The 25,545-nt window shown below is 43.5% G+C and overlaps 1 protein-coding gene across 6 annotated transcripts in view; it reads right to left on the reverse strand.

Moving 5' to 3' along the window:
* The window catches only part of LOC146389306 (junction plakoglobin a-like), a 119,286-nt gene that overhangs the window by 24,432 nt on the left and 69,309 nt on the right, over positions 1-25,545 (reverse strand). For all 6 annotated transcript variants that reach the window (XM_084927101.1, XM_084927100.1, XM_084927099.1 and 3 more), the window contains 7 exons: positions 16,573-16,826; positions 16,241-16,479; positions 11,313-11,514; positions 11,073-11,217; positions 10,886-10,989; positions 8,371-8,490; positions 5,243-5,461 (listed from right to left, as the gene is read on the reverse strand). In XM_084927101.1, coding sequence (XP_084783227.1) covers positions 5,243-5,461; positions 8,371-8,490; positions 10,886-10,989; positions 11,073-11,217; positions 11,313-11,514; positions 16,241-16,479; positions 16,573-16,826 — 1,283 coding nt within the window. The remainder of the gene's footprint in view (positions 1-5,242; positions 5,462-8,370; positions 8,491-10,885; positions 10,990-11,072; positions 11,218-11,312; positions 11,515-16,240; positions 16,480-16,572; positions 16,827-25,545) is intronic.

A 25,545-nucleotide genomic window follows, 5' to 3' on the forward strand; every position in this document is an offset into this window, starting at 1 on the left:
TGACCATTTCCCTGTGGGTGGTGGGGACTAGACGTTCTGTGGGCGAAATCCATCTCTCTCATGAAGGCCTGGAACTCAGAGCTGGAGAACTGAGGGCCATTGTCACTCACCACCTCGTCAGGGATCCCAAACCTAGCAAAGGTCGACTTCAGTTTCTGAACAACTTGGCCACTGGTCGTGGATGGTAGGTGCAGTATTTCCAGAAAACATGAGTAGTAGTCCGACACAACAAGGTAATTATTCCGGTTGTGTTCACAGAGATCCAGGGCTATCCTTTGCCATGGACGATCCGGCAAAGGTGTGAAGATGAGCGGCTCCCTTGTCTGTGTTGGCCTCTGTGCCAGACATGTGTGGCACTGCAGCACTGCATTCTTTAGCTCAGTGGAGAGCCCCGGCCACCACACAGATGAATTAGCCCTATCCCTGCACTTGGTGAGGCCTTGGTGCCCTTCATGTAGTTTGTGTAGAATGGCTGTTCTCTGTGACTTTGGAATGACAATTCTGCAGCCTCATATAACCAGGCCGTCAGCCTCTGATAGCTCGTTTTTCACTTTCATGTACGCTTTAATGTTCAATGGCACACTAGCTCCGTATGCAGGCCAACCCCTGCGTATGTACGTGATGACAGTCTGTAGTTCAACATCCGTTGCAGTGGCTGCTTTAATGCTTTCCATTTGGCTTGGGGACGCTGGAATGCCCTGTAACACGGTGGCTATGTAGCAGTCCATTTCACTGTGAGTGCTAGTGTCATCCTCAGCCCGAGTCTGTGGACTCCGTGACAACGTATCGGCGATGACAAGCGTTTTGCCAGGGACATAGACGGCCTCCGGCTTGTACCTCATGAGCCTCATCAGGAGGCGTTGACACCTCAATGGAACATTGTCAAGGTCCCGGCTATTGACCAGGGGCACCAAAGGTCTATGGTCGGTCTCAAGCCTGAAGCGATCTAAGCCACATAGATACTTATCAAACTTCTCACAGGCCCAAACACTTGCCAAACACTCCTTTTCGATTTGTGCGTAGCGTGTTTCAGCCTCCGTGAGGCGTCTAGAGCAGTAGGCAACAGGTTTCCACTCTGCGCCATGAAGCTGAAGCAGCGCAGCCCCAAGCCCGTAGCTACTGGCATCGGCAGATACGGCTGTGAGTCTGTTGACGTCATAGAAGGCAAGAACAGGTGCTGATGTAAGCGCTCTCTTAATGTTCTCGAAGGCTGCCTGCTTTTAAGCAACTCGTACAGTGGCTGGCATACTGTGGCAAGAGCAGGAATATATCTGCCCAGGTAATTAACCATTCCTAGGATCCGTTTAAGCTCTTGCACATTTTCTGGTGACGGCAGCTGAAGAATGGCGTTCACTTTCTCAGGGTCTGGCCTGACCCCAGAATAGTCGATCAGGTGCCCTAGGAAGCGAAGCTGGCTCTGTCTGAAGGAGCACTTCTCTCGGTTGAGCTTCAATCCGGCTAACTCAATGCACTGCAGCACCTTCTCAAGTCGGGTGTCGTGTTGTTCCATGGTGGCCCCATAGACCAGGATGTCATCCCTAAAGACCTCCACACCTTCGAGCCCCTCTAAGGTCTCCAACATCTTTCGCTGAAAGATCTCTGGTGCACTTGTTATCCCAAAGGGCAGCCTATTTGGCAATACCTGCCAAATGGCGTGATGAATGTCGTTAGTTTGCAACTCTCGTGATGCAATGGGATCTGCCAAAATCCACTGGCTGCGTCCAGCGAGGAGAAGACCGTTGCCCCACTCAACCTGGACATGGTTTCCTCAGGGGTAGGCAAGATATAGCGCTCTCTTTTGACAGACTTATTCAGTTTTGTCAGATCGACGCAGATCCTGGCCCTTGCTGTGTTCTTCTTCAAGACAGGCACCATTGGGGCACACCATTCGGTAGGTTGGGTCACCCTCTCAATGACACCATGGTTCTCCATTCTTTGTAGTTCCTCCTTCACTTTCTGCAGCATGGGGAAAGGCACACGGCGTGCCGTATGCACCGCGTATGGCACAGCATTGTCCCTTAACTGAATTTTGACTGGCTCAGTTTTTAGTGTTCCGTGTTCACCGTAAAGTGGTTGGTTCCCGGTGGCAGTGATCGTTGCTTCATCAATTCTTCTCACCAGGTTCATCTGCACTGACAAGGAGCGGCTGAGAAGGTTGCTAACTCTGCGTCCACGAACCACATACACCTTGGATAGGTAGTCTTTGCCTTTATAACTTATTGTGGCCTTTAAGTAGCCGAGACATAAAAGCTCTCCTCCTGTACTGAGCCTCCCGCATCTCCCTGCAAGCTGACCTGCGCTGCGACCTCCTCTGACTGTCTGACGATCTGGGTCGTTTGCGCCAACGTGAGGTCCTTCATCAGCTGTAGCCTGCGGGAGAGGTCCTTGTCTCGTATCCCGACCACAATACGATCGCGGATATTTTCCTCTTTACATGCACCAAACTCACAGTGCTCTGAGAGGTCATACAGGGCTCGGATAAAACTCTCCGCCGTTTCGCCTGGCCGCTGGACACGCTGGTGAAAACATGCTCTCTCATGTATAATGTTCCTCTGCGGGAAAAAATACTCGTCGAACTTCCTCATTACGACGGCGAAGTCGTCACGACTTTCATCGGCGGCGAAGGTGAGTGACTTGTAAATGTTCTCTGCTTCATTTCCCATCGCGTAGATTAGGCAGCTCACCTGTACTTGTCCTTCGTCTTTGTGGAGTTTCGCTGCGATCCTGTAGTGCTCGAAACGCTGTTTTCAGTCGGGCCATTCCATCGGCTTATCGAAGGGGAAGCTTGACGGGGGATTAAACTTAGTCATTCTGTTGTTTTCTCCCTTATGGCGTTATTCCGGCGATGGTCCGGGTCACTTCTGACACCATGTAGAATGACCACTCGGTAGCTTTCTTATGATGCTGCTTTATTGAACGTGTATCCAGCATGGGTTATAACAGCACAACAATGGGTGTGGCAGCTAAGAGAAGAACTGCACATAGACAGCCCTGCCGCAAAGTATGTCATGGTGGCGTTAAGCCGCAATGCCCACCCGCTCGACACAGGCAACCCAGTATATGACAGTACTTTGCTTATGTGTTAAGTCTATGCTGTTTTGGGGAGTTTCATGAAAGACTGCAGTTTTGTGTTGGCTCTGTTGCCATTCTGATTTGCTGGTGGACACAGGAATCTACCACTAGCAACATAGCATGCCACATCACTGTGTGTTCCAGTCTCTGTGAAAGTGTTAGCTACGGGCTATGTGACAGGGTGTCTGCAATGATAAGAGTATTTCCCAGGACATGCTCCAATACTGGACTGAATCCCAGGAGCCTCATGAGAAGATGTTGGTACCATAGTGGCACATTGTCCAAGCTGTGTTTGTTAACGAGAGGTACCAGCGACTCGTTGTCTGTTACACATTTTAAACTGAGCCGGGCCACTAAACTGTCAGACTCTTTGCATACCCACACACCCACCAAACTGAACGTACTGAACGTAGCATGTTCTGCTCATTACTCAGATCTCAGGAGCTGGTCTGCAACCTGTTGCTATTCACCTGTTTCCTGCTGCTGATGCGAACCCACAGGCTACGGGAAATCTAAAAGGAGTTGGAGAACTCACCTAGCTGGGGTTTTTTGTTACAATGTGCGCTAGCTTTGGGTTGCTCATCCTGCTCTCTCCCTAATGATGCCACTAAGCTGTCCAATGCAATCAGGGGAAAAGCGCTGGTGTGAGCTGAGGTTTTTTCATTTATCATTCCATTTCTACCTTCCCATATGAATGAGCTGAGAAAGAAATTTGCCTACCTATATCTGAGGGCAGTTTAGCTAAAAGATTGTTTGATCTATGCCAGGGCATCTGCAGCATAGCTGAGTTCTTAGTTAAGTTTCAAACTGTGGCCGCCACAGCGAGCTGGCCAGATAATGCATTACAAGGAGTATTTCTCCAGGGTTTAAATGATCAGATGAAGGGCCAACTAGCTTTCTACAACAACATCCTTACCCACATTGTCCATTATTCCCTCCATATAAGCTGTTAATTATCCCCTTTGGCTTACTAAAATGTAGTAGTGTCTTAATGAGTTTGGATAGACTTCATTTATGTATCAATCCTGCTCCATCTTCTTGCATAATGACTTGGAAAAGCAATTTCCTCTGCTTGCCTTTGGGTCTCACAGGTTGAACTTTTCCAGAAGAAATTAAAAGCACAGTGAACTTGTCAACATATACTGATGTACTGATGCTTCAGCTTCTTCCACAAAGGTCCACTGGCCAAAATGTAAAATATGATGGTTTTACCATTACCAGCTGGGACCTGCTTTACCTCCTGTAGCTTAGGAGCAAGCATTTGGCAGCAATGGGAAGCAATTTCTGGAAGAACTAGACTCTTGAATGAGGTTAAGGGGGGGGAAACAGTGAAAAAAAAAACCACTGGGGAAGAGAGCCAGATGTGAAAGTTAACTAATGATGAAATGCAGAGTGATGTATAAACTGAGAGTGAAAAGAGGTGAAGAAGAAACACTCCAGCATCATGGAAAGCCCCCAGCAGCCTAGGCCTATTGCAGCTAATTAATGCATGGCTCAGGGTCACGTGATCCAATCCTTACTATAAGCTTTATCAAAAAGGAAAGTTTTAAGCCTAATCTTAAAAGTAGAGGGGGTGACTCCTGAATACAAACTGGGAATATGTTCTGTAAAAGACTATGTTGAAAGCTAAAAGCTGTGCTTGCCATTCTACTTCTTTATACCAGAGGAAACCACAAGCAAGCCAGCATGGGCCAAAGCATGTTTGGCCCATATCCAGGAGTAAAGGTAGTTTTTTGTGTTGGGATAAAGGTCATTACTAGGGGTGGAGAAGGACCCTGTGTAAACCTCTCATAAAGATATTTAGTGCAGCTCTCCAGAGGACAATGGTGCAAGGGACTGTTGATACAAAAAGACACGGCACATATAAATCCAAAAAGGAAGGAAGCTGTTGCATTTTCTGTTATGCTGAGGAGACACTGCAATACCCTTGGCTTACCTTTCTCAGGCTGGCTTCCGTCTTGTGAATATGTTGAACATCATGAATGCGTTCAACATATGCAGTAACATGAATTTTTATGAATGGAAAGCTGGACCAATGAAGGGTTGGTTAAGTATCAAAGGCGCTTTTCTCTTTTCCTTTCTTCCAATTCTTTTGACCCACAGAGGCTAATTTAGTTACCAGCTCCAATGCATGTTATCTCTAATAGTATACATCACTGTCTGTCCTTACCTTTACTACAGGCCAGTAGTGGGGCTGGCCCAGTAGTTTAACAATAGCTGGGATACCATAGTGCAGACGCACAGCATTCTGGGCTAGCTCGGCATCTTGGTGGCGGGAGGTGAGATGCCGCAGGGCGCAGACCGCAGGTTCAGCAACATCCTCCTTCTCCCCAGCACGAAGCACAGCATGGATCAATGCCTCCACTCCACCATACTGAGTCACCAGTGTCTGTAGGAAAACATGGGGAACAGAAGTCTGGGGTTTTTTTCACCATGAAATACAAATGTGAATCCACACATCAAAACAAAGACAAGTAAACATTAAGTTACATCACTTTGTTAAACTGACATTCTTTAGAATTGAAATGTGTACACAGCTGAGGTGTTCATGACCACTGTGACACAATCACACACATGAACAAATAAAATCTGTTGGCCATTTATTTAATCTGATATTTGTAATGACTTTGGTTGGCAATAAGAACTTAAGAATTTCAGGAAATATTCATAGTAGTATGTCTTCATACTACGCCAGCATGCGTAAAAATGGATTTATAAAAGCCCAGAACATCGCACCTAAGCTTCTGCATATTGTACAATATGCAGAAGCTTCTGCTCATTTAGAAAATGATATTTGCCAGCAGTGTGTTTTGTGTATTTTAAAACTTGACTGCATGTCTGTGGACTGTGGGAGGAAGCCGGAGTATCCGGAGAGATCAACCCACGCAAACACAGGGAGAACATGCAAACTCCACACAGAAACACCCTGGTCTAATGTTGGAGCTCAGAACCTTCCTACTGTGAGGTAACAGTGCTAATCACCAATCATTGCGCCGCCCCACAATACGGAGAGCAACTAATAAACTCTGAGCCTGTGAACAAAGACAGCAGTGTCTTTTTTAAGAAGTTGAGAAACAAAATCTGCAGCTTGTTCTGTATACTGAATTTTAAAACAAATCCTAAAAACTATTTGGAGCCAGTGTAAAGAATATAAAAAAGAAGTAATATGAGCTTGCTTGCTACAACGTGTTAATAGTCTGGCTGCAGCATTTTCTATAGCTTGAAGGCGTGAAAGAAATGATTAGTCCAAGCCGGTAAACAGGGCATTACCATTATTTAAATGATATGACATAAATGCATGGATAATTTTTTCCAGGTCGGCTGATGAGACCATATCTCACAATTTAGAAATGTTCCTAACTGAAAGATGTGAGTCGAAGCCGTATTACACCAAGACTTCGAATGCTGAACTTAGTTGAACAACCAAAAGCAAGAGCCTGAATGTTTCTAAGATATATTTCAGGAGGAGCTATAACCATGGTCTCAATGTTGTTGGTGTTTAAAACAAGATCATTCCTAGAGAGCCAGTTGGTAACTTCTGTTAAACAAGACTACACTAGTGTGGACAGCCTATCCAATTCACTTATTTATACAGCACCAAATCACAACAACAGTTGCCTCAAGGTGCTTCATATTGTAAGATAGACCCTACAACAACACAAAGAAAATAGAGAAAACTCTAACAATCATATAAGCCACTATTAGCAGAGTTGGAAAAGGTACAGATATGCTGTACTGAAGTAAGAATACTCAAGTAAAAGTTACAAAGTAGAGGCTCTGAAATGTACTCAAAGACATTTGGAGACATTTTTGTGCAAAGCTAACTGAACCTTGTGCTATATTAACATTAAATAAAATAAAATAAAATAATATCAGATGGGAACTGAATTCAACAAGATGTCAGCAGATGTTTCATGAGTTCTCCTGGGTGATTTCCATCCTCTATACTGACACTACACTGTTTATGATGTCTTTTTCCCAGATGGTATAAAGTTGGTATGAAGGTGGAATTAGTCAGTGGATCTAAGGATTATCAAATTCATATGAATCTCTCCTATATTTGATGTAACCTCACTCTGACTCATGAAACCACAGCCACTGTGCACCAGTCACACATACTTTTATTTACTTAAAGACAGTTTGTGTGTTTGCTGATGTCTGTTGAACTGATAGAAACATTGCATTTGAAATTACCTGCCACTTAAAAAAAAATCACTCCCTTTATGATCACTCTTTAGTTGGACTTGCTAGATGCCGAAGTACCACATTCTGGTGTTGTGGCAAAAACAAAACAAAAAACCCCAAAAGAAAACAAAGCAAAAAAACACCACTTTTAACCCATGACTTTAGCACACACCATCTCTTTTTGTGTGACATCCTCTGGTGATTAATAAACAAACTGAATTGCCCTTCATCTGTTTAGTCTTAAATCGTGTTGATGTTTGGAGGCTCACAGTAACAAAATAATAACTTTCCCCAAATGTGCTAAAGCAAAAGTAACAAGCCTGTTTTGAAAATGTAAGAAGTAGAAAGTGCAGATATTTGTTTAAAAATGTAGGAAGTAAAAGTAAAAAGTAGTCAGGAAAAAACTACTCAAGTAAATTACAGATACAGTTTTCAGGTATCTGTACAGTTAAGTACAAAGTATTTGTACTTTGCTACTTCCCATCTCTGCCTATGAGCTAGCGCTTTGGCAACAGTGGGAAGGGAAAACTGCACTTCTGCACATTTTTATTTATTGGTTTACACTTATGTTACTAACCTCTTCTCAAATAACATAATTATTTTCAAAACATTTTTCTAGCTGTTTCTTACCACCCCAGTCTTTTGTTGCCCTGTCCCAACTTTTGAGAGATGTTGTTGCCATCAAATTCAAAATTAGCTAATATTTTTTAAGAAATAGTAAAATGTCCCAGTTTAAACATTTGATATGTTTTCTGTGTTGTGGTTATAATAAAAAATATGAGTTCATGCATTCTGTTTTTATTTACATTTTACACAGCATCGCACCTTTTTGTTGGAACTTGCAGCGTTCTAGAAATCCTTTACTGTTACAACACTTGTAAGTGGTGGAAAGTATTCCTGACAGAAATGGTGACATCATAGATTTTTCTTTTCTTTTACTTATCCAGTTCAGGGTTGCGTTAGGGCTAGAGCCTGTCCAGCTTACAATCTGGACAGGCCAACAGGATGTGTATGTGAGTGTTTGTATACCTTAAGACATTAAAATTGTACTTGTTTACATGTTAGTTCCATGTAGTCTTGAAAGTTGTGTGTCTGCCATCTCATCATGATTACCTTGTTGCGTGAGTTATTGCATGTCAGGTTGGACAGAATGCCGGTGGCACAGGTTAACATGTTCACATCATCTGAGCCCAGCTGAGTGACCAGTATCTGCAGCAGACCATCTAATCCCTCCTACAGAGCAGAACCAATAGAGATAAAGAAAGGATCAATCATAGCAGAGATGTATTGGAACAAAGTTAAACTACAAAATGTCCTGGGATAAATACATTTCTATACATTTTATGGAGCAGGATGTCTAACCAAACAAGTATTACTAGGTTTTTTTCTAGGCATCAGTTGACAGTCGTGATGTTATTAAAACTTATATAAATACAGGGAGTGCAGAATTATTAGGCAAATGAGTATTTTGTCCACATCATCCTCTTCATGTATGTTGTCTTACTCCAAGCTGTATAGGCTCGAAAGCCTACTACCAATTAAGCATATTAGGTGATGTGCATCTCTGTAATGAGAAGGGGTGTGGTCTAATGACATCAACACCCTATATCAGGTGTGCATAATTATTAGGCAACGTCCTTTCCTTTGGCAAAATGGGTCAAAAGAAGGACTTGACAGGCTCAGAAAAGTCAAAAATAGTGAGATATCTTGCAGAGGGATGCAGCAGTCTCAAAATTGCAAAGCTTCTGAAGCGTGATCATCGAACAATCAAGCGTTTCATTCAAAATAGTCAACAGGGTCGCAAGAAGCGTGTGGAAAAACCAAGGCGCAAAATAACTGCCCATGAACTGACAAAAGTCAAGCGTGCAGCTGCCAAGATGCCACTTGCCACCAGTTTGGCCATATTTCAGAGCTGCAACATCACTGGAGTGCCCAAAGGCACAAGGTGTGCAATACTCAGAGACATGGCCAAGGTAAGAAAGGCTGAAAGACGACCACCACTGAACAAGACACACAAGCTGAAACGTCAAGACTGGGCCAAGAAATATCTCAAGACTGATTTTTCTAAGGTTTTATGGACTGATGAAATGAGAGTGAGTCTTGATGGGCCAGATGGATGGGCCCGTGGCTGGATTGGTAAAGGGCAGAGAGCTCCAGTCCGACTCAGACGCCAGCAAGGTGGAGGTGGAGTACTGGTTTGGGCTGGTATCATCAAAGATGAGCTTGTGGGGCCTTTTCGGGTTGAGGATGGAGTCAAGCTCAACTCCCAGTCCTACTGCCAGTTTCTGGAAGACACCTTCTTCAAGCAGTGGTACAGGAAGAAGTCTGCATCCTTCAAGAAAAACATGATTTTCATGCAGGACAATGCTCCATCACACGCGTCCAAGTACTCCACAGCGTGGCTGGCAAGAAAGGGTATAAAAGAAGAAAAACTAATGACATGGCCTCCTTATTCACCTGATCTGAACCCCATTGAGAACCTGTGGTCCATCATCAAATGTGAGATTTACAAGGAGGGAAAACAGTACACCTCTCTGAACAGTGTCTGGGAGGCTGTGGTTGCTGCTGCACGCAATGTTGATGGTGAACAGATCAAAACACTGACAGAATCCATGGATGGCAGGCTTTTGAGTGTCCTTGCAAAGAAAGGTGGCTATATTGGTCGCTGATTTGTTTTTGTTTTGTTTTTGAATGTCAGAAATGTATATTTGTGAATGTGGAGATGTTATATTGGTTTCACTGGTAAAAATAAATAATTGAAATGGGTATATATTTGTTTTTTGTTAAGTTGCCTAATAATTATGCACAGTAATAGTCACCTGCACACACAGATATCCCCCTAAAATAGCTAAAACTAAAAACAAACTAAAAACTACTTCCAAAAACATTCAGCTTTGATATTAATGAGTTTTTTGGGTTCATTGAGAACATGGTTGTTGTTCAATAATAAAATTATTCCTCAAAAATACAACTTGCCTAATAATTCTGCACTCCCTGTATAGTAATCTTCTCCTCCTTCTCATGTCATATTTAGTATATTCTGAAAATCCAAATGGATTATTTTTCTCCTAATTGTTGATAATCATGATTATTGCTCCATGAAGCAGTTGTGAAGGCAATTGTGGAACATCAAAGTACTTTTCCTGTTCCAATCCACTGAATGAGTTAGTTTGCTAACTGATATTTTGATGGAAATTTATTACATGGTGCTTGAGGATTGTGTGTCAGTGGTGTTAATGTCATAGCTAGCAAGTTAAGAGCAACTGTTGAACTGCACTAACTGAAGTGACTTGCAAATGAAATGATACTTACATACCTTTTCTATTCTGAGCACTCAAAGTGTTGCATATCTAGAAGTTACCGTTAGGATTTTGTAAAAAATGAAAATCAGAGCCACAGGAATCATCCACAAGGCCAAGATTGCACCATTTAGGGTTCTGGGTTTTAAGGGGATGTGTTAATGGGATATTTTGTCTAGGAGCTTGATATTGCATTTCAAACCCCTGCTCACTACGTCACATGTGAACCAGCTTATATAAAGTTATCAGTTTAACTAATGACCAGCGATCATTTGTTTTGGCTTCTTTATCTTTAGATACACACGAGTGACTTCATGTCATCACTGTACCTGTTTGGTTGCTGCGTCTGAGAGATTACGGAGTGTCCACAGACAGTTCTGGATCAGACGCTGGCTAGACCCTGTAAGATGCTGCCCCAAAGCCTGCATGCCTCCTGAGCACACATGTGAACATATGGTTACAGAACATGTAGCATGTTGCGCTAAGCCCACAGTATATTCAGCAGTAGTTACATACCAGCTTCTACTATAGCTGGTTTGTTGCTGGGACAGACCGACAGCACTTTAAGGACACGGCTTGTGGTCCAAAGCAGCTTCTCATAGTTGTAGTTTCTCATGATGAAAACCAAACACTCTGGACCCCCATTGGCTAGAATAATCAGCTGACAAGAAACAGGAAGTAGGAAGTGTTGATTAGGTATTAAATAAAATAAGTCGACCAATAGTCTCCTTTCCAGCTCCAGGGTCTTCTTCTCACCTTGCTTTCCTGGTTTCCGTAGGACAGGAGTTGCAGACAATCTGTAGTAATGGCTAAAAACTTTGGGTTGCTCTTTTTCAATAAGGGAACTATTCTCTGCAGGCCATCAGCAAGACGCACAGCCATCTTAGCTCCCTCTTGATGCAGCAGCAGGTTGTGAAGAGTGGTAATTCCGTAAAATAGGACTGATTCTACTGGTGAACTGCACAATGAAAAATGGAAAAGGATAGAGATTCCATAAAATTAATAGATTTCAAGGCACATTAGTCAGTTTATGACCTTAACTGACTTCTATCAGACACAGATAACTAACTCATTCTAAAGAAATCCCTGAGACTTGAGTTCAAGACGTTTTTTCCAGTGTCCATGACTTGATAGCAGCACCATTCCCTTCATGAAGCATCTGCTATTGGTGAATTCTGCAACAGCAAAAACGATGGTAGAATACCACTTTTGGATGAAAATGCAAAATAAGGTAGTGCCCCAAAAAACACTGTGCGTAAAGGTGCTCAGATGTGTTAATATGGCTGCTGAGTAGCAGGCCTTGTTTCTAGAAGCTTCTAGAAATTAACTGATGATGTTCTTTAGGTGCCACACTTGCGTGTTCTAACTTTATAGTACATGCATATGGGCCCGCTTGGAAAAACAGCCCTGATGGCTACTTTGATATCTGTTTTTATACTGTTGAATGTAAATATCTAAATCCACCAAGACTTCAGAACCATCAGCAGCACAAAGTATGACTGCTTTGATCAAGCAGACATTTTTGCAGTTGTTAGTCTGGAGTATCCAGCTGTGTGTTAGCACAATGCCAAAATCTTTGCGGGAGTGCATGTCCCAGCAAACTCATCCCCAAGGTAAGACCAAGCTCCTCACAGAACTGTTTGCATCAGCTTCTCATCAAATGGTTTCCCTTTCTACCACCACTGCGCTGACAGCTCAGTAATAATCAATGAAAAATGTATATAACATCAGTTTCTATTACAGCTAAATAATAATGTGTAATAGTGTAGTAACAAGATAATTTGGAAATTATTAAGTTATTACCACTCAATTACCAAAGTAATAACCAGATAACATAATGGTAGCAACAATGTTTACAGCTGAGAAATAATTGTTATAAATAATATTAATATTATTAATATATATGCTGGAATTAATTTAATTGGACAAAAAGGGTCCAACAACATGGGGTAATAATGTGGAAAAAAAGCTTCGGCAATGAGGCAAAACCAGTTAGTAATAGTTGCAGAATACATTGGTAACAATATGATAACCTGCTAGCAATAAAAAGGTAATATCTGTGCATTAGACTTTTCTTTTCTTTGTTTTTTTGTAAGAAGGCTTTAAATGGTAATAGCCTCATAATAATGAGGTTACATTTGTTGATGCTTTAGCATAATAACAAAGTGATTAAATTAATCCTAACTTAGGTTTCCAGCATTCTGCTTAATCAATGATGTAAATATTGTGTTTATTGTTCAGGCTTGTTAAATGCAATTATTTATGTTTGGCAGCTTCTGGGTAATAAGCAGGAGTCAGCACTGCAAAATGCAAAACTGCCTGTTTCTATTCAATAACACATTAATAACAATAAGCAAACTTTAAAAGTGTGTAATTATTACTTTAATATTATTATTATTTCTATTTAATACAATCATTGATCAAAGAAAGGTTCAAGAAATGTGATGATGACCTGGAAACACTCGTGCAAAACACCTCAAAAAATATGTTGTTAATGCTAAAAATTTAATAAACATGTGTAAAACATGAATCAAAAGTTAGCTTGAAAATAATGCATGCTATTTTCTCATGGATCACAATACTATCTAAAATATCTAAAATAGTTTTTGAAAAACTTATATAATACATATGAATAGGTCAGATTTGCATGGGAAAGAATGGAGCGAGGGTAAAGGAAATCTGCATGTTGATAGCATTAATGCACCAAGCAGGGCTCTCTCTGTGAAGCTCTTTTTCATTTTCTCTTCTTTAAATTCAATTTTCTTTCATTTTCTGTACAAATTAAGCTCCCAAATCAATTATGAGTGTGAAATATCCTCTTCTGTTAAGCCTGAGTGTATGGAATTTTTTAGCAGCCCTGCCTGAAGGTTGGAATAGTTCCCATAATCAGTACTGCTAGCCTGTTAGCCATATCTGCTACAATTTTCTGTTGATAAACTTTGTTAAGCTCCTTGTTTGACTGGGTATGTTGGTAAAGAGGATATGGGCTACAGGATATCTATATCAAGGAGGCAACATGCAGTAGACACTCACATATAACAATGTAAAGAAGGTGGAGAAAATCTTAAGCACATAAGTACTCTAAGGACTTTTAAATAAGTTCTATCCCTTTAACCCCTGGAAACAATTTTTCGTAAAATTTATATTATTCATGAATGCACTTCATTAAAGTGTATATATACTTACTTCTGCCGTTTGTATCTGCAATCTTATTCTTACTACCCAGGGCTTGTGACCATAAGTAAAACAGGGCACTTCCACACTCAGCTCTCTCTTCATTTAAACAGACCGATACAGAGGTCCATCACTGCTGATGCCACAACAACTCATTTGTCGGTCTCCCGCTCCACTTGCACCTTGCACGTAAACAAGAACCCGAGATACTTGAATTCCTTCGTTTGGGGCAGCAACTCATTTCTGCCTTGACGTTGGCACTCTACCCTTTTTTGCCTGAGAATCTTGGCATCAGACTTGGAACAGTTGTTTCTCATTCCCGCTGTATTACACTCAGCAGCAAAATGCCCCGTTGCAAGCTGGAGGTCTCCAACTGATGATGCCAAACCACAGAATTTGGTGGTTCCGCCCCTACTTGGTTTTGGCTCTCTCTGTGGTGTGGTATTATTTCCTGTTCCTGTTCCATTAGCCAAAAGTTTTTTGTGTAGCTTATCTATTTTTTTTCTTTTATAATAACTAATTTCATGGAATAATCTTCTACACCCTGCTGAATCATAATACTAACTTTGTCTTTAGGAATTTGCTACAAAAACTTGCTTTGCTCATAGCAAAATCATTAGCAGCATGTGTTCTTCCCCTGTTCCTCCCATGCTTATTTTAAAGACCTCATAGTACCATAACACTCCAATAGAGCACTTTGCTCTCAGACTGCTGTTTACTTGTGGTTCCTAGCATATTTAAATGTCGAATGGGAGGCAGAGCCTTCAGCTTCAGAGTCCCTCTTCTGCCAAACCAGCTTCCAGTTTGGATTTGGAAGACAGGGACCCTTTCTTCTTTTACGATTAGGCTTAAAACTATCATTTTTGATAAAGCATATAGTTTAGGAGCAGATCAGTGGACCGTGAATCATCGTTAATTTTGGTGCAATAGGTTTAAGCTGCTGTGAGCTTTCCATGATGCACCGAGTGTTGTTTTTCACTTTGCATTTATACACCACTCTGTATTTAATGCTTAATACTTAATTATAATTAATCTCTGACTCTCCTCAACAGTCAGAGCTTTAATCTGCCTTCTTCCAATTACCCTGAACCGGTAGCGGCAGATGGCTGCCCCTCCCTAAACCTGGTTCAGCTAGAGGTGACTGTTGTTGTGAATGGGTGGAATGGGTCCAACGTATTGCCTAAATGGGGACCAAGCTCTCACTGCGGTTGCACAGTGACTGATCTTCCCATAAGAATAGCCATGTTAAGGTGGATAATGTTAAACTGAATATTTAACTTGAGCAGATATTTCTGCTGTCTAGCTAAATGTAATTAAATGAAAACCATTCAAATGAGTCTAGCAATTATATTTCAATAGTTTCATAAAAGACACAAACCTCAGTCTTTCAAATGACAGTACAGTACAGGACCTGACTGTGTGTGGACTTTGTCAGCCTTTCAAACATCTAGACGTCTGATTTCTGCCAGAAAACTTTACTTGTATTTCTACAGACAGGACGGTCTAGTACAATTAACATTGTTGTCCGAACGTGTGCATGCCTGCCCTTCCTTTGTTCACAAGTCCACATTACTGTTCCAAGTTCACTTACTTCCTGTTTTATTTTGTTAGACCTTTGTCTCTTGTGCTTTTTATTTAATTTTACATCCCAGTTAGGTACAAATGTCCTCCCAGGTGTCTCCTGTTGCCCTCATCAGTTTGTTTATTTATTCCCTCAGTTTGTCTTAGTTCTTTGCTATGGCCTCCCCCATTCCTCATGCATGTGTGTGTCTGAGCTTTGTTTTTCCTTAGTTTTTTCTTTCCTTGCTCCTGGCTGTCCCATATTTTGTACGGTGTTGGGGTTTAGCATTGATGTTGCCTTTTTCTTAACTATTTTCTGTTTAGAGACAAATAGACAATCAGTGAAAACTGTAAAAGAAAGTTGGTGGTTGCATTCTTAATAAGTGTTGTATTCAAAATGACCAGCAGTTTTGTTTGTTTTTTTTTTTACATCTTGGACTGGACATTAATAAGTCAAAGATTCATATTTAGAGCATTTGTAATGGCCTTCCTCTGTGTTTTGCTTTTCGGTATGCAAGTATTTTAAGTTGCCATATACTTGTCTTATTTATAATTGTACAAATTGTTATTTTTTATTTGTATCAATTATAGTACTAGAAATGTTCATTATTATTTCATCTTTATGTACTTCATTTCATGAACGTCATTCCCAACCATTTTATCTGCAAAGCCCTTAAAACATATTTCAAGCACTGAAATGTTCAATACTTTAAAGTCCTGCTTGCAACAGATGTACAAGGTTTAGATTCAAGGTAACGTTGCCAAACCACGTTGACAATGAGCATAATCACTACGTCCAGATAACAGGACACAATTTGCCAGATTCTGCTACCAAGTATAGCAAAGCCTCTGGTGTATAGAAGGCAGTTTGGCATAATGTTTTAGCCTAAGTGCTGACACGGCAAAATCATTGAACATAATTCTAATAACAACAATCTAAGTATTTGTACCTTAGCATTCGGACCAGTGCTGGTATCCCTCCAGCCTTGAATATGGCCAGCAGTCCCTCCCTCTGGTGCGATAGGCTGTGAAGCACACTGGCTGTGCAACGTGCCGTCTCCATGTCAGTTGCTGTCGTCATGGCACACACCACGGAAGCCACCATGGCTGGAGACTGCACCAGCACACGGAGACTGGCCTCCTTACGGGTTAGCTGGTTGACAATCATGGCCGCCTTGTTCACGACAACCTAGAAAATAAAGAAGCTAGCCATCTAAAAAAACACTGTTTCCTTGGTGTTCAACAAGCTAATCCTTAGTAATTGATTGTGTGAGCTCTGTACCGGATCCTCGTCTCCCAACAACTTGGTGAGTTCTGGCACTGCCCTGGTGGCCAGTTCAGCATCATCTTGGTAGTTTATCAGGTGGACAAGAGCTGTCTTTAGCAGCTGAGAAGGTTCAGCCAGTCGTTGCACATTGCTCTGCTGTGAGGGATCTGACTGGACAGGCATGGCTGCCTCCCCTTCTACCAGAGTCTCTGGAAACATGGCAGCCCTGACCCGCTGAGCCCGGGTAAGAGAGTACTGAGCTTCTAAATCTGTTGGAGGGAGATGGCAACAAGAGTTATGGCACAGTGTGTGTAAACTGCAAATCTCATAAACCCATATGCCATCAGTAGAAGAATTTAAAAAAGCAAATCAAATGCTCAAGCTACAACATTTTATTTCAGGAAAAACATGAGCTCATTTTGAACTTGGTGACAAGAACACATCTCAAAGAAGTTGGCACAGGGACAACAAAAGGCTGGAAAATACTGGCAACCGCCTGTGTTACCCCTTAACCTTCTAGCAGACGTGCCTGTGGTATCAATCAACTTATCGCATTTACAGGATTTTAAAAAAAAGTTTAACGCAGGACCTCCTTGCTCTTCAAAAACTTTTCTATGGTCGGACGAATCAAAAATTGTGATTATTTTATGGAAAAGATCCTCTGGACTAAAGAAGAGAAGGTCCATCAGCAATCAGTTCAAAGTCTGCCTCCATTGTGGTAAGGGGTTGCATTAGTGTATATGCAATTATCAGTTTGTTTGGAAAGGCACCATCGATGCTCAAAGGTATATATAAAATTATTATATTATATATATTATTATATTATATAAAGGTATATATAAATTTTAGAACACCATATGCTTTCATCAAGACATATTAGAGCAGGACAATGCTAAACCACATACTGGACTAAATGGCAACTGGACTGATTCTTGTATAGTGCTTTTCTACTCTCCTGGAGCACTCGAAGCGCAATTCACCACATTCACCCATGAAAACCCATTCACACAAGCACTTCCTTCTATGCTTTTAAGTGCTCACTAACTACTGGTGACCAAGATGGTGGCGCGTGAACAACGCGAGGCTCAGTGTCTCTCCAGAATCTGCTATTTAGCGGTTTTTTTTATCTACTTTTCACCGGATTATTCATCCAGAATTGCTGTGCGTTGCTGACTGTGGACAAGAGATATTTTATTTTGTATTCTCATGGTGACAATTTATAATCAGGGCTATCATTGATCAATCATTCATCATTGTTGAACCAGTTGACAGAATAATCTCTGAATTATATCTATGGTAATCTGACCAAAATATTAATGTATGCATATTATCATCACTTTAATTAGTCTATTGTTGTTCTCTATTATTCTATCTGCTTAAGCTGTTGCAAATGGTATCCATATCATTGTATTCACACCTCTCGAAGCTGTGGGTCCAGTAGGGCCTTCTACATTCACTTACACACATATTCAGGCCTACACCAACATGCACATAGAGAGTCATGGAAAGTACGCACGTTCACTCCTGCACGTACTAAGAACAGGGAGGTCGTCTCAGGACAATCTCTCGGTTGGACACACAGTCTCACAAAACTGCACAACATATCACACACTTGTTTGTCTCGAAAGTAGTATTGGATGCCTATATAAGGAGAACTTTGGAACTGTTATCATTTCCAGTAAGATCTAGCTGTGACGTCATCAGGGTAATATAAGGATGGGGAGCGGTCTGCTCGTTGAAGATTGTAAGATTGTTGTTGCAAGTTTCTTCCCACACTCTGCGCAAGTGTGTAAATAAAGATCACTATTTTTGGCACCTACCTGGACTCAGTCTGCTTACTTCTCTTGCCCAAATCGAACGAGTTTTCAACAATTCTTGGTGCCGAAACCTGGTTGGGGAAGAGAGGAGCGTGCGGCTTGGAGGTGCCAAAGGGACAGAAGGCCAGCAGCTTATCTGAGTGACACGCCAGGCGAACTAGAAGGTGAGTGCCACCTGTTGATTTTATCCAAAGGCGCTAAATTGGAAGTTAAAACTAAATTTAATAATATTCACTCAGTATGGGCTTCTGGTGTCTGTCCATAGTGATTTTGGGGTAATTAGTGCTAAAAGCAGGGAATATTGGACTGACTAAATTTATTGCTGTTTATTTTGGGGGGAATTTTGAGTTAAGAGGTTATGTGTTTAAGTCAATACGGTGTGTGTTTAAAGTGATGTGGGTTGACTGGGGAGGCCAGCCAGCCAACCAGTAGTTTAGGGTATTTGGTCTGATTGATCAGCAGAACGCGGTTCGGGCGTCGAAATAACCGCGGGCTAAGACCCGGGAGTGATGCTTATAATACACTTGAATAAATTGTCTTAGGACTGGGGCGCGGCCCCTAAGAGCGCAGTTGCTCAGCGGGTGGCGGCGACCCCTGATCGTGGACGCACGGTCAGGTTAAAAGCTCGGGTGGTTCCCGGGGGATTTCGAGCCCCCCTTAAAAACTAAAGTGGTCAAGGGGATCACTTTTCTTACTGCGCTGTTTGAGTGACAGGGTGCGACCCGGCTGTGACTATTTAACGTCGGGGACTTGTGAACTTTAAGTAAAGCCAAAAGCGTGAACTGGGATATTTCACGTGGCTGGTGGAGGTCCTTGTTGCCTGGCGGGGAGCAGTTATAAATTAAGTAGGGCTTAGGAATCTGACCGCTCTCGGCGGGGGCGTCCTCGAAGCGGGTTTAATTGATTAGCAAGGCGCGGCCCTGGGCTGAAAGATGCTTTTAAATTAGTCAAAAACTTAGGAATATCGGTAGAGAAATAAAGAAGATAAGTTGTTCTGGCATATGGTGTTTTCATACGTTTATATGGGCCCATGTGTAAATAATGTGTAAATAAAGTGTAAATTAGCGGTATAAACTGTCTGTTGAATTTCTCCTGTGTGGTTGCAGAGTGAAAAAAGGAAAACTCTTTTCTTTTCTCTCTCTGAGAGGAGGAGAGGGGGCTCTGTGGGGAGCTCTGTGTGTGTGTGTACTTGCTGGCTTTGTTCCATCTCCCTACTTCTCCATTTCTCTGCTTCTCAGTTTTCTTTTTGGGTAGGTGAAGGTGTGTTTCAGAAGTGTGGTGAAAGGATTTCAATATATTAAATAAACTAAATCTTGTAGTCTTGTGTTTGTGATTTCCTAGTGTATATAAAGTCTTTTAAAGATCGGGTGAGTCTCTCGCTATAAGGAGGGAAACGGTGTGCATAGTAGATTGACTGGATTATTCTCATGTGTGAAAACTTTGTAGTTGTTAGGGAAGTGAATGTGAGAGTGAATTTTTGCTGGCTTTGGGTGCTTAAATTGTTGCAGTAGACGTTTGTGAAGTTTTGTCTTGAAAGGAGCATTAGAGAGTGTGTGTGTGTGTGTGTATGTGTGTCTGTGGGCGGTTTCTCCCCGGCTAGAGCCTAGCGGAGGTTAAGCTTGACCAGCTTGTGGGATTCTGACTGCCGAAAGGGGAACTACAGTGAGGCAACCCCAAAGGGAGGAGCCTAAGAGCGGCCATTTTGGTAAAGGTAAGTGAGGTCGAAAAGCAAAATGGCTGAAGAGGAAAAGGTGACCCCTGATGGGGGAAAGAGATACAAGCCACTGAAGGACCAAATACAGCAATTGAAGAAAGCAATTAAAATTACTGCTGAGGGGACTTCAAAGGAGATTGCCCGCCATTGTCAAGATCTGGAAAGAGAAGTGAAGGAATTATGTGAAAATCAACAGAAGACATTGGAGGACAGAACTCCTCTTCACTCCATCTTCCAAGTTGAAGGTGAGAAATGTGAGAAGAGAATCAAAGAGCTTGAAGAGGAACACTTGGGACGTTTTCAAGGGAGAAAAGTGAAGGCAGAAAAGAAGCTCATGATTGGAAAACAAAATAAGTATTGCAAGCTTATGATTGTCTCCCAAGGCGTTTCTCACTGGATGCAAGAGGAAGTGAATGACACCAAACCAGTCTTAATAAAAGAAGCCGAGGCTGAGGGAATATTATATCCCAGCCTGAAGGAATTCTTGAGTGCCCCACCCCCTCCTTATATCTGTCCAGTGGTGACTTTGGAGGGTGGCACCCTGTGGGGGCCGGGAGGAAAAACAGGAACAGTTAAAGGAGGAATTGTGGAAGTACAGGAGAATCCTATACCATCGACATCTGCTCGGGGCATAGAGGAGGCAGACACAAGAGTGGCGCAGCCTCAATCAGTGGCACCTACACAAAAAGTGATGCAGCCTCAATCAGTGGCAGCTGCATCAGAAGTGAGTCAGCCCCACCCAGCTGCTGGGGCATCACAAGGAATTACTACACGGGGGGTGATCTTGATCCCTCCCTCTCTTTTCAGCCCAGATGGAGCTACAGAAGAAGCTCAACCTGTGGCTTCCATGAGTACAGGTCAGGTGACACCGCAACAGCCCAGCCAGGGAAATGCATCCCAGGAGGTCTGGACTTCAGAGGAAGATTCACCTTCACTGCAGTTTCAGAGGCAGCCATTAAAGGCGAACCAAAAAACCAGTCAGAGGTCAAAGGTTGACAACCCTGAGGAAGAACAGTGGCAGGGCCATGTTGTTGGGAAAATATCTGACAACCGGGAGGCCGTGATAAAGTTGGAACAGACCTTGAAAAGACTGGAGGAAGAAGGCGTAGCAACACCACGGCTATTAGCACAAACGCTTGAGGCATTGGAAAAGGACTTGGCGACCTCTATAAGACAATCAAGAAAATCTAGAGAAGTGTCGAACCTGGAAATGGGAGGACTCGCCCCAAAGTTTCAGGGTCTCCCAGGAGTGAAGACGCTTCGCTCTGGGAGGGTTCTGGAAGAAGTAAGAGACAAAAGACCGTCGATCTTTGAAAAGAATCGGAAGCAGAGCGTTGCATTGCAAACCGGAGAAGGGCAGTGTGACATAGAGGAGGAATTGCCCCTCACTATGCCTTTACTGACGGGTTCACAGGGCGAACCAGTCTACCATCCCTATAATATCAGAGATCTTGAGGCTCTGGTGAAGCAGCTGCCCCCGATCACAGAGGGAGGAGCGGCTTGGTTGAGAAGACTAGGAAGTCTTACAGAAGGAGAAGAACTTGCCCTGGGAGATTTTCGTGCTATCGGTGGGAGGACCTTCAGAGGTGGAGGCCTCGCAGACGTGGAAGAGATAGCAAGAACTGCATGCCAACCAAACGATGTCCCCTATGCAAGGGTGCGAAATGCTCTCTCTGATGCAGTGCGTGAGAAGTATCCGACCCATAATATTGGCACTACACCTAGGATTGTTTGGAGCCCAGAACATTCCCCTAGAGAGTTTATAGAGCACGCAAAAGAACAGTGGATTCTCCAAACTGGAGAGCATCCTGGGCAAGATGGGGAACCTCGGGCGTGGTTCCGATGTGCGGTGTTAGCAGGTCTGCCAGAACGAGTGAGAGCAGATCTACAGAAGAATCCAGACTTTGCGGTGGCGGATTCAGCAAAATGGGAGAGGCATATCATACATCGACTTGAGCTGGAAAGAGACGAGGTGAGCAAGAAAAAACAGGAGTTGGAGGAGGCGCAAGGGCAGTTAGTAAAATTGAAATTGGCTGAGGCGAGAGAAAAACTAAACGAAAAGAAAAAGGAAAACAAAGATGGAGCTAAGAAGATGCTGGTGGCGCAGCCACAGGGCAATCCGGAGCCTGATTGGCCAGATCTGGATCCGGTTCTGTACCCTGATGACCGATGGCCCGCCAATGGACCAAGGCAAGGAAGACCCGCGGGGAATTGGGGGGCTACTAGGTCGTTGAGGGGGCGTGGTGGATCTCAAAGAGGAGGCGGACCAAGGGGCCGTGGTCTGGGGGGACCTATGCTGGACCCGAATGTATGCAGAAGGTGTGGAGGACGAGGACATTGGGCTCGTGATTGTCCTACACCACGACAGCTAGAACTTGGTTATCCATCTCCACCCCAGGCACAGGGAGCTCTTCGAGGCAGAGTGGTCCAGACAAGGGGACATCAAGCTCCAAACCCAAGCATGGCGCCGGTGGCTCAGTATCCCCTGGCCTACTGGGGCGGAGAGGAGGAGCTGTACTGACGGGACCCACAGAGACAAGACGACATGGGAATGGCAGATCCGATGTTGTCAATGAGTGTGGAAGGGACTGAAATGACCTTCCTAGTGGACACTGGAGCTACTTACTCAACGCTGAGACAAAGACCAAGCAGTGTCACACTTTCCGAACACACGGTTAGTGTGGTGGGTTTCTCTGGGGTTCCAATGACTCTGCCAATAACCAATCCAGCCCGGACGGTGCTGGGAAATCAGACATTGAAGCACAGTTATGTGGTGTCTCCTCAGGTGCCAGTGAATTTGATGGGCAGGGACCTGCTCATTAAATTGGGAGCCACTGTCATGTGCTCAGCTGATGGATTAACAGTTACACTTCCAGGAGGAAAAGAGTTTCTGTGCCTGGGGACAATTTCAAAGAACCAGTATTTGCTGAAAGACTGTGAACAACCTACAGCTGACATTTACTGGGGTCGGTTGGTGGATGAAGGCATTTTGAGACTGTATCAGCTGTGGAAACCTTGGATTATGGCCTTGGCTGTCTATTCTTCTCCGCGAGATCCATGCCACGTGACCCTCTATTATGATAAGAACGAGGATGAAATTTATAGGGACCAGTTCCAGACTGAACTTGAGGGTCAGACCTGGAATGTGTGTTCTCAGAACATCTATGTCGGTCCTGAAGGCGTCGCTGCAGGAGTAAATTTAACCGAAGAACAACGGCCTTGGTTCAAAATGGGACCTGATTCAGTGCCCCATATTACATTGGCGGTCCATGAGGGTCATCAGGCGAAGGAGCTGGGAACAATGGTCAAGAGAGCCCTCGATGAACCGGGCTGGCAAGCTACTCAGATTCCAGACGTTTGGTACTCGCCAAAATGCAAAATTTACCGTATCACTTGTCTATCAGAGGACACAGTGATATTGGAGCATGAACAAATCTCAAGAATCCATGGGAGAGAAAGAATAGACCATGCGGATGCAGTTGCCGCACTTGCGACTCTTCCTGGCACCTTATGGTCAGCTGGGTCTACAGATGTGGGCCTGGCAACTTGCTCGCCTGTTTTGTTCCAGCTGAAGTCTGAAACGCCAATTTGGAAACCGCAGTATAGGCAAAAGAGAGCAGCTGAAGAGGGAATTGCAGAAACCATTGAAGGGCTATTGAAAGTAGGGGTGCTTGAGCCCTCTCAATCTTACTGGAACACTCCTATTTTGCCAGTAGAAAAGCACGGGACAGGAAAGTACAGAATGGCACATGACTTAAGAGCCATTAATGCCATTTTACGTACTGACACGGTGCCTGTCCCAAATCCCTACACGGCATTGACGGCATTAACACCAGAACAGAAGTGGTTTACATGTATTGATCTAGCGAATGCATTTTTCTGTCTCCCATTACATGAGTCTCTGAGAGACATTTTTTCATTCACATACAGGGGGCAACAGTATAGATACACACGGTTGCCACAAGGGTTTGCACTCTCCCCGGGCATTTTCAACCAAGTGTTGAAAGAAGCTCTATCGCCATGCCACCTACCAGAGGGGTGTTCACTGGTGCAATATGTTGATGATTTGCTCATTGCGGCTCCGTCTGCTTCGGCCTGTACGGCAGCTTCACTTACCATACTGAAGAGACTCGCTGAGTGCGGTTTCAAAGTGAGTAAAGAAAAGTTGCAGTTGGTCCGACCAGAAGTAACATTTCTGGGCCGTGTCATTGCTCACAAATCAGTGGGATTGCTAAACACCCATCGCGATCAGATTTTGACACATCCAAAACCGCGTACGGTTAAGGAGTTGCTCTCATTCTTAGGTTTAACAGGATACAGCCGTCACTTCATTCCAAATTATGCAGGGAAAACAGCCCTTTTGAGGGATTTGGTGAAAACAGTGGGTGTCCGTAACCTGAAGGCTGAACTGCCATGGACATCGGCCACTGAGTCGGCGTTCATCGCATTAAAACAGGACTTGTCAAGATCGGCTGATCTTGCCATCCCTAATTATGATGAACCCTTCTATCTTGATGTTTCAGAAACACACGGGATAGTTAATGGGGTGTTGTTTCAGAAAAAAGGGGGAGGGAGAGATGTACTCATGTACGTCAGCGTCAGACTGGATCCATTAGAGACAAGGCACCCGGGATGCACACAGCATGCCATTGGGGTGTCAAAGATTATACAAAAGACAGCACATATAGTGAGGGACCATCCGTTGAAGGTGCTGACCACCCACAGTGTGGTGGCATATGTTAACTCACAAGCCTTCACCATGACACCATTGACACAACAGAGAGTGAGTAAAGTTTTAGACGCTCCCAACTTGACCTTCACACACGAAGGAATCAATATGGCAGATTTAATGGGGTCAGGAGAGCCGCACGACTGTGCAAAGAGAGCTGAAGTCGACGAGAAGATAAGAGAAGACTTGAAAGCGGAACCTGTACGGGGAGCTGAAGATTGGTTCACAGATGGATGCTGCTACAGAGATGAGGAAGGATTGAAAGCAGGCTACGCGGTAGTTTGCAGAAAAGGGGCTGAGTTTGAAGTGAAGGAGGCTGAAAGACTTGAAGGGCAGCAGTCAGCCCAAAGAGCAGAAGTAATTGCTCTAAGTCGAGCTCTGAGACTTGCAAAAGGAAAAAGAGTCAACATTTACACGGACTCAGCTTATGCCTTTGGAGCAGCTCACGTGGAGCTGGCCCAATGGAGAAGAGCAGGATTCAGGACAGCAGATAATGCACCAATCTGCCACAAGAAGGAAATGGAGGAACTTGAGCAGGCCTTGGGAGATCCAGAGGAGGTGAGCATTATAAAATGCAAAGGTCACTCCTCAGGGACTGGCATGGTGGCCAGGGGAAATCAGGAAGCTGATCGAGCGGCCAAGGAGGCAGCAGGCTATAAAGCACTACGACAGATGGTGCAGATAACCGCGGAGGAAGAAGTAGGAGTCAACATGCTAGAGGAGGCCAG

Source organism: Perissodus microlepis, chromosome 4 (genome assembly GCF_051167445.1).
Source record: "Perissodus microlepis isolate ML-2025 ecotype Zambia chromosome 4, ASM5116744v1, whole genome shotgun sequence".
NCBI classification, from domain to species: domain Eukaryota; kingdom Metazoa; phylum Chordata; class Actinopteri; order Cichliformes; family Cichlidae; genus Perissodus; species Perissodus microlepis.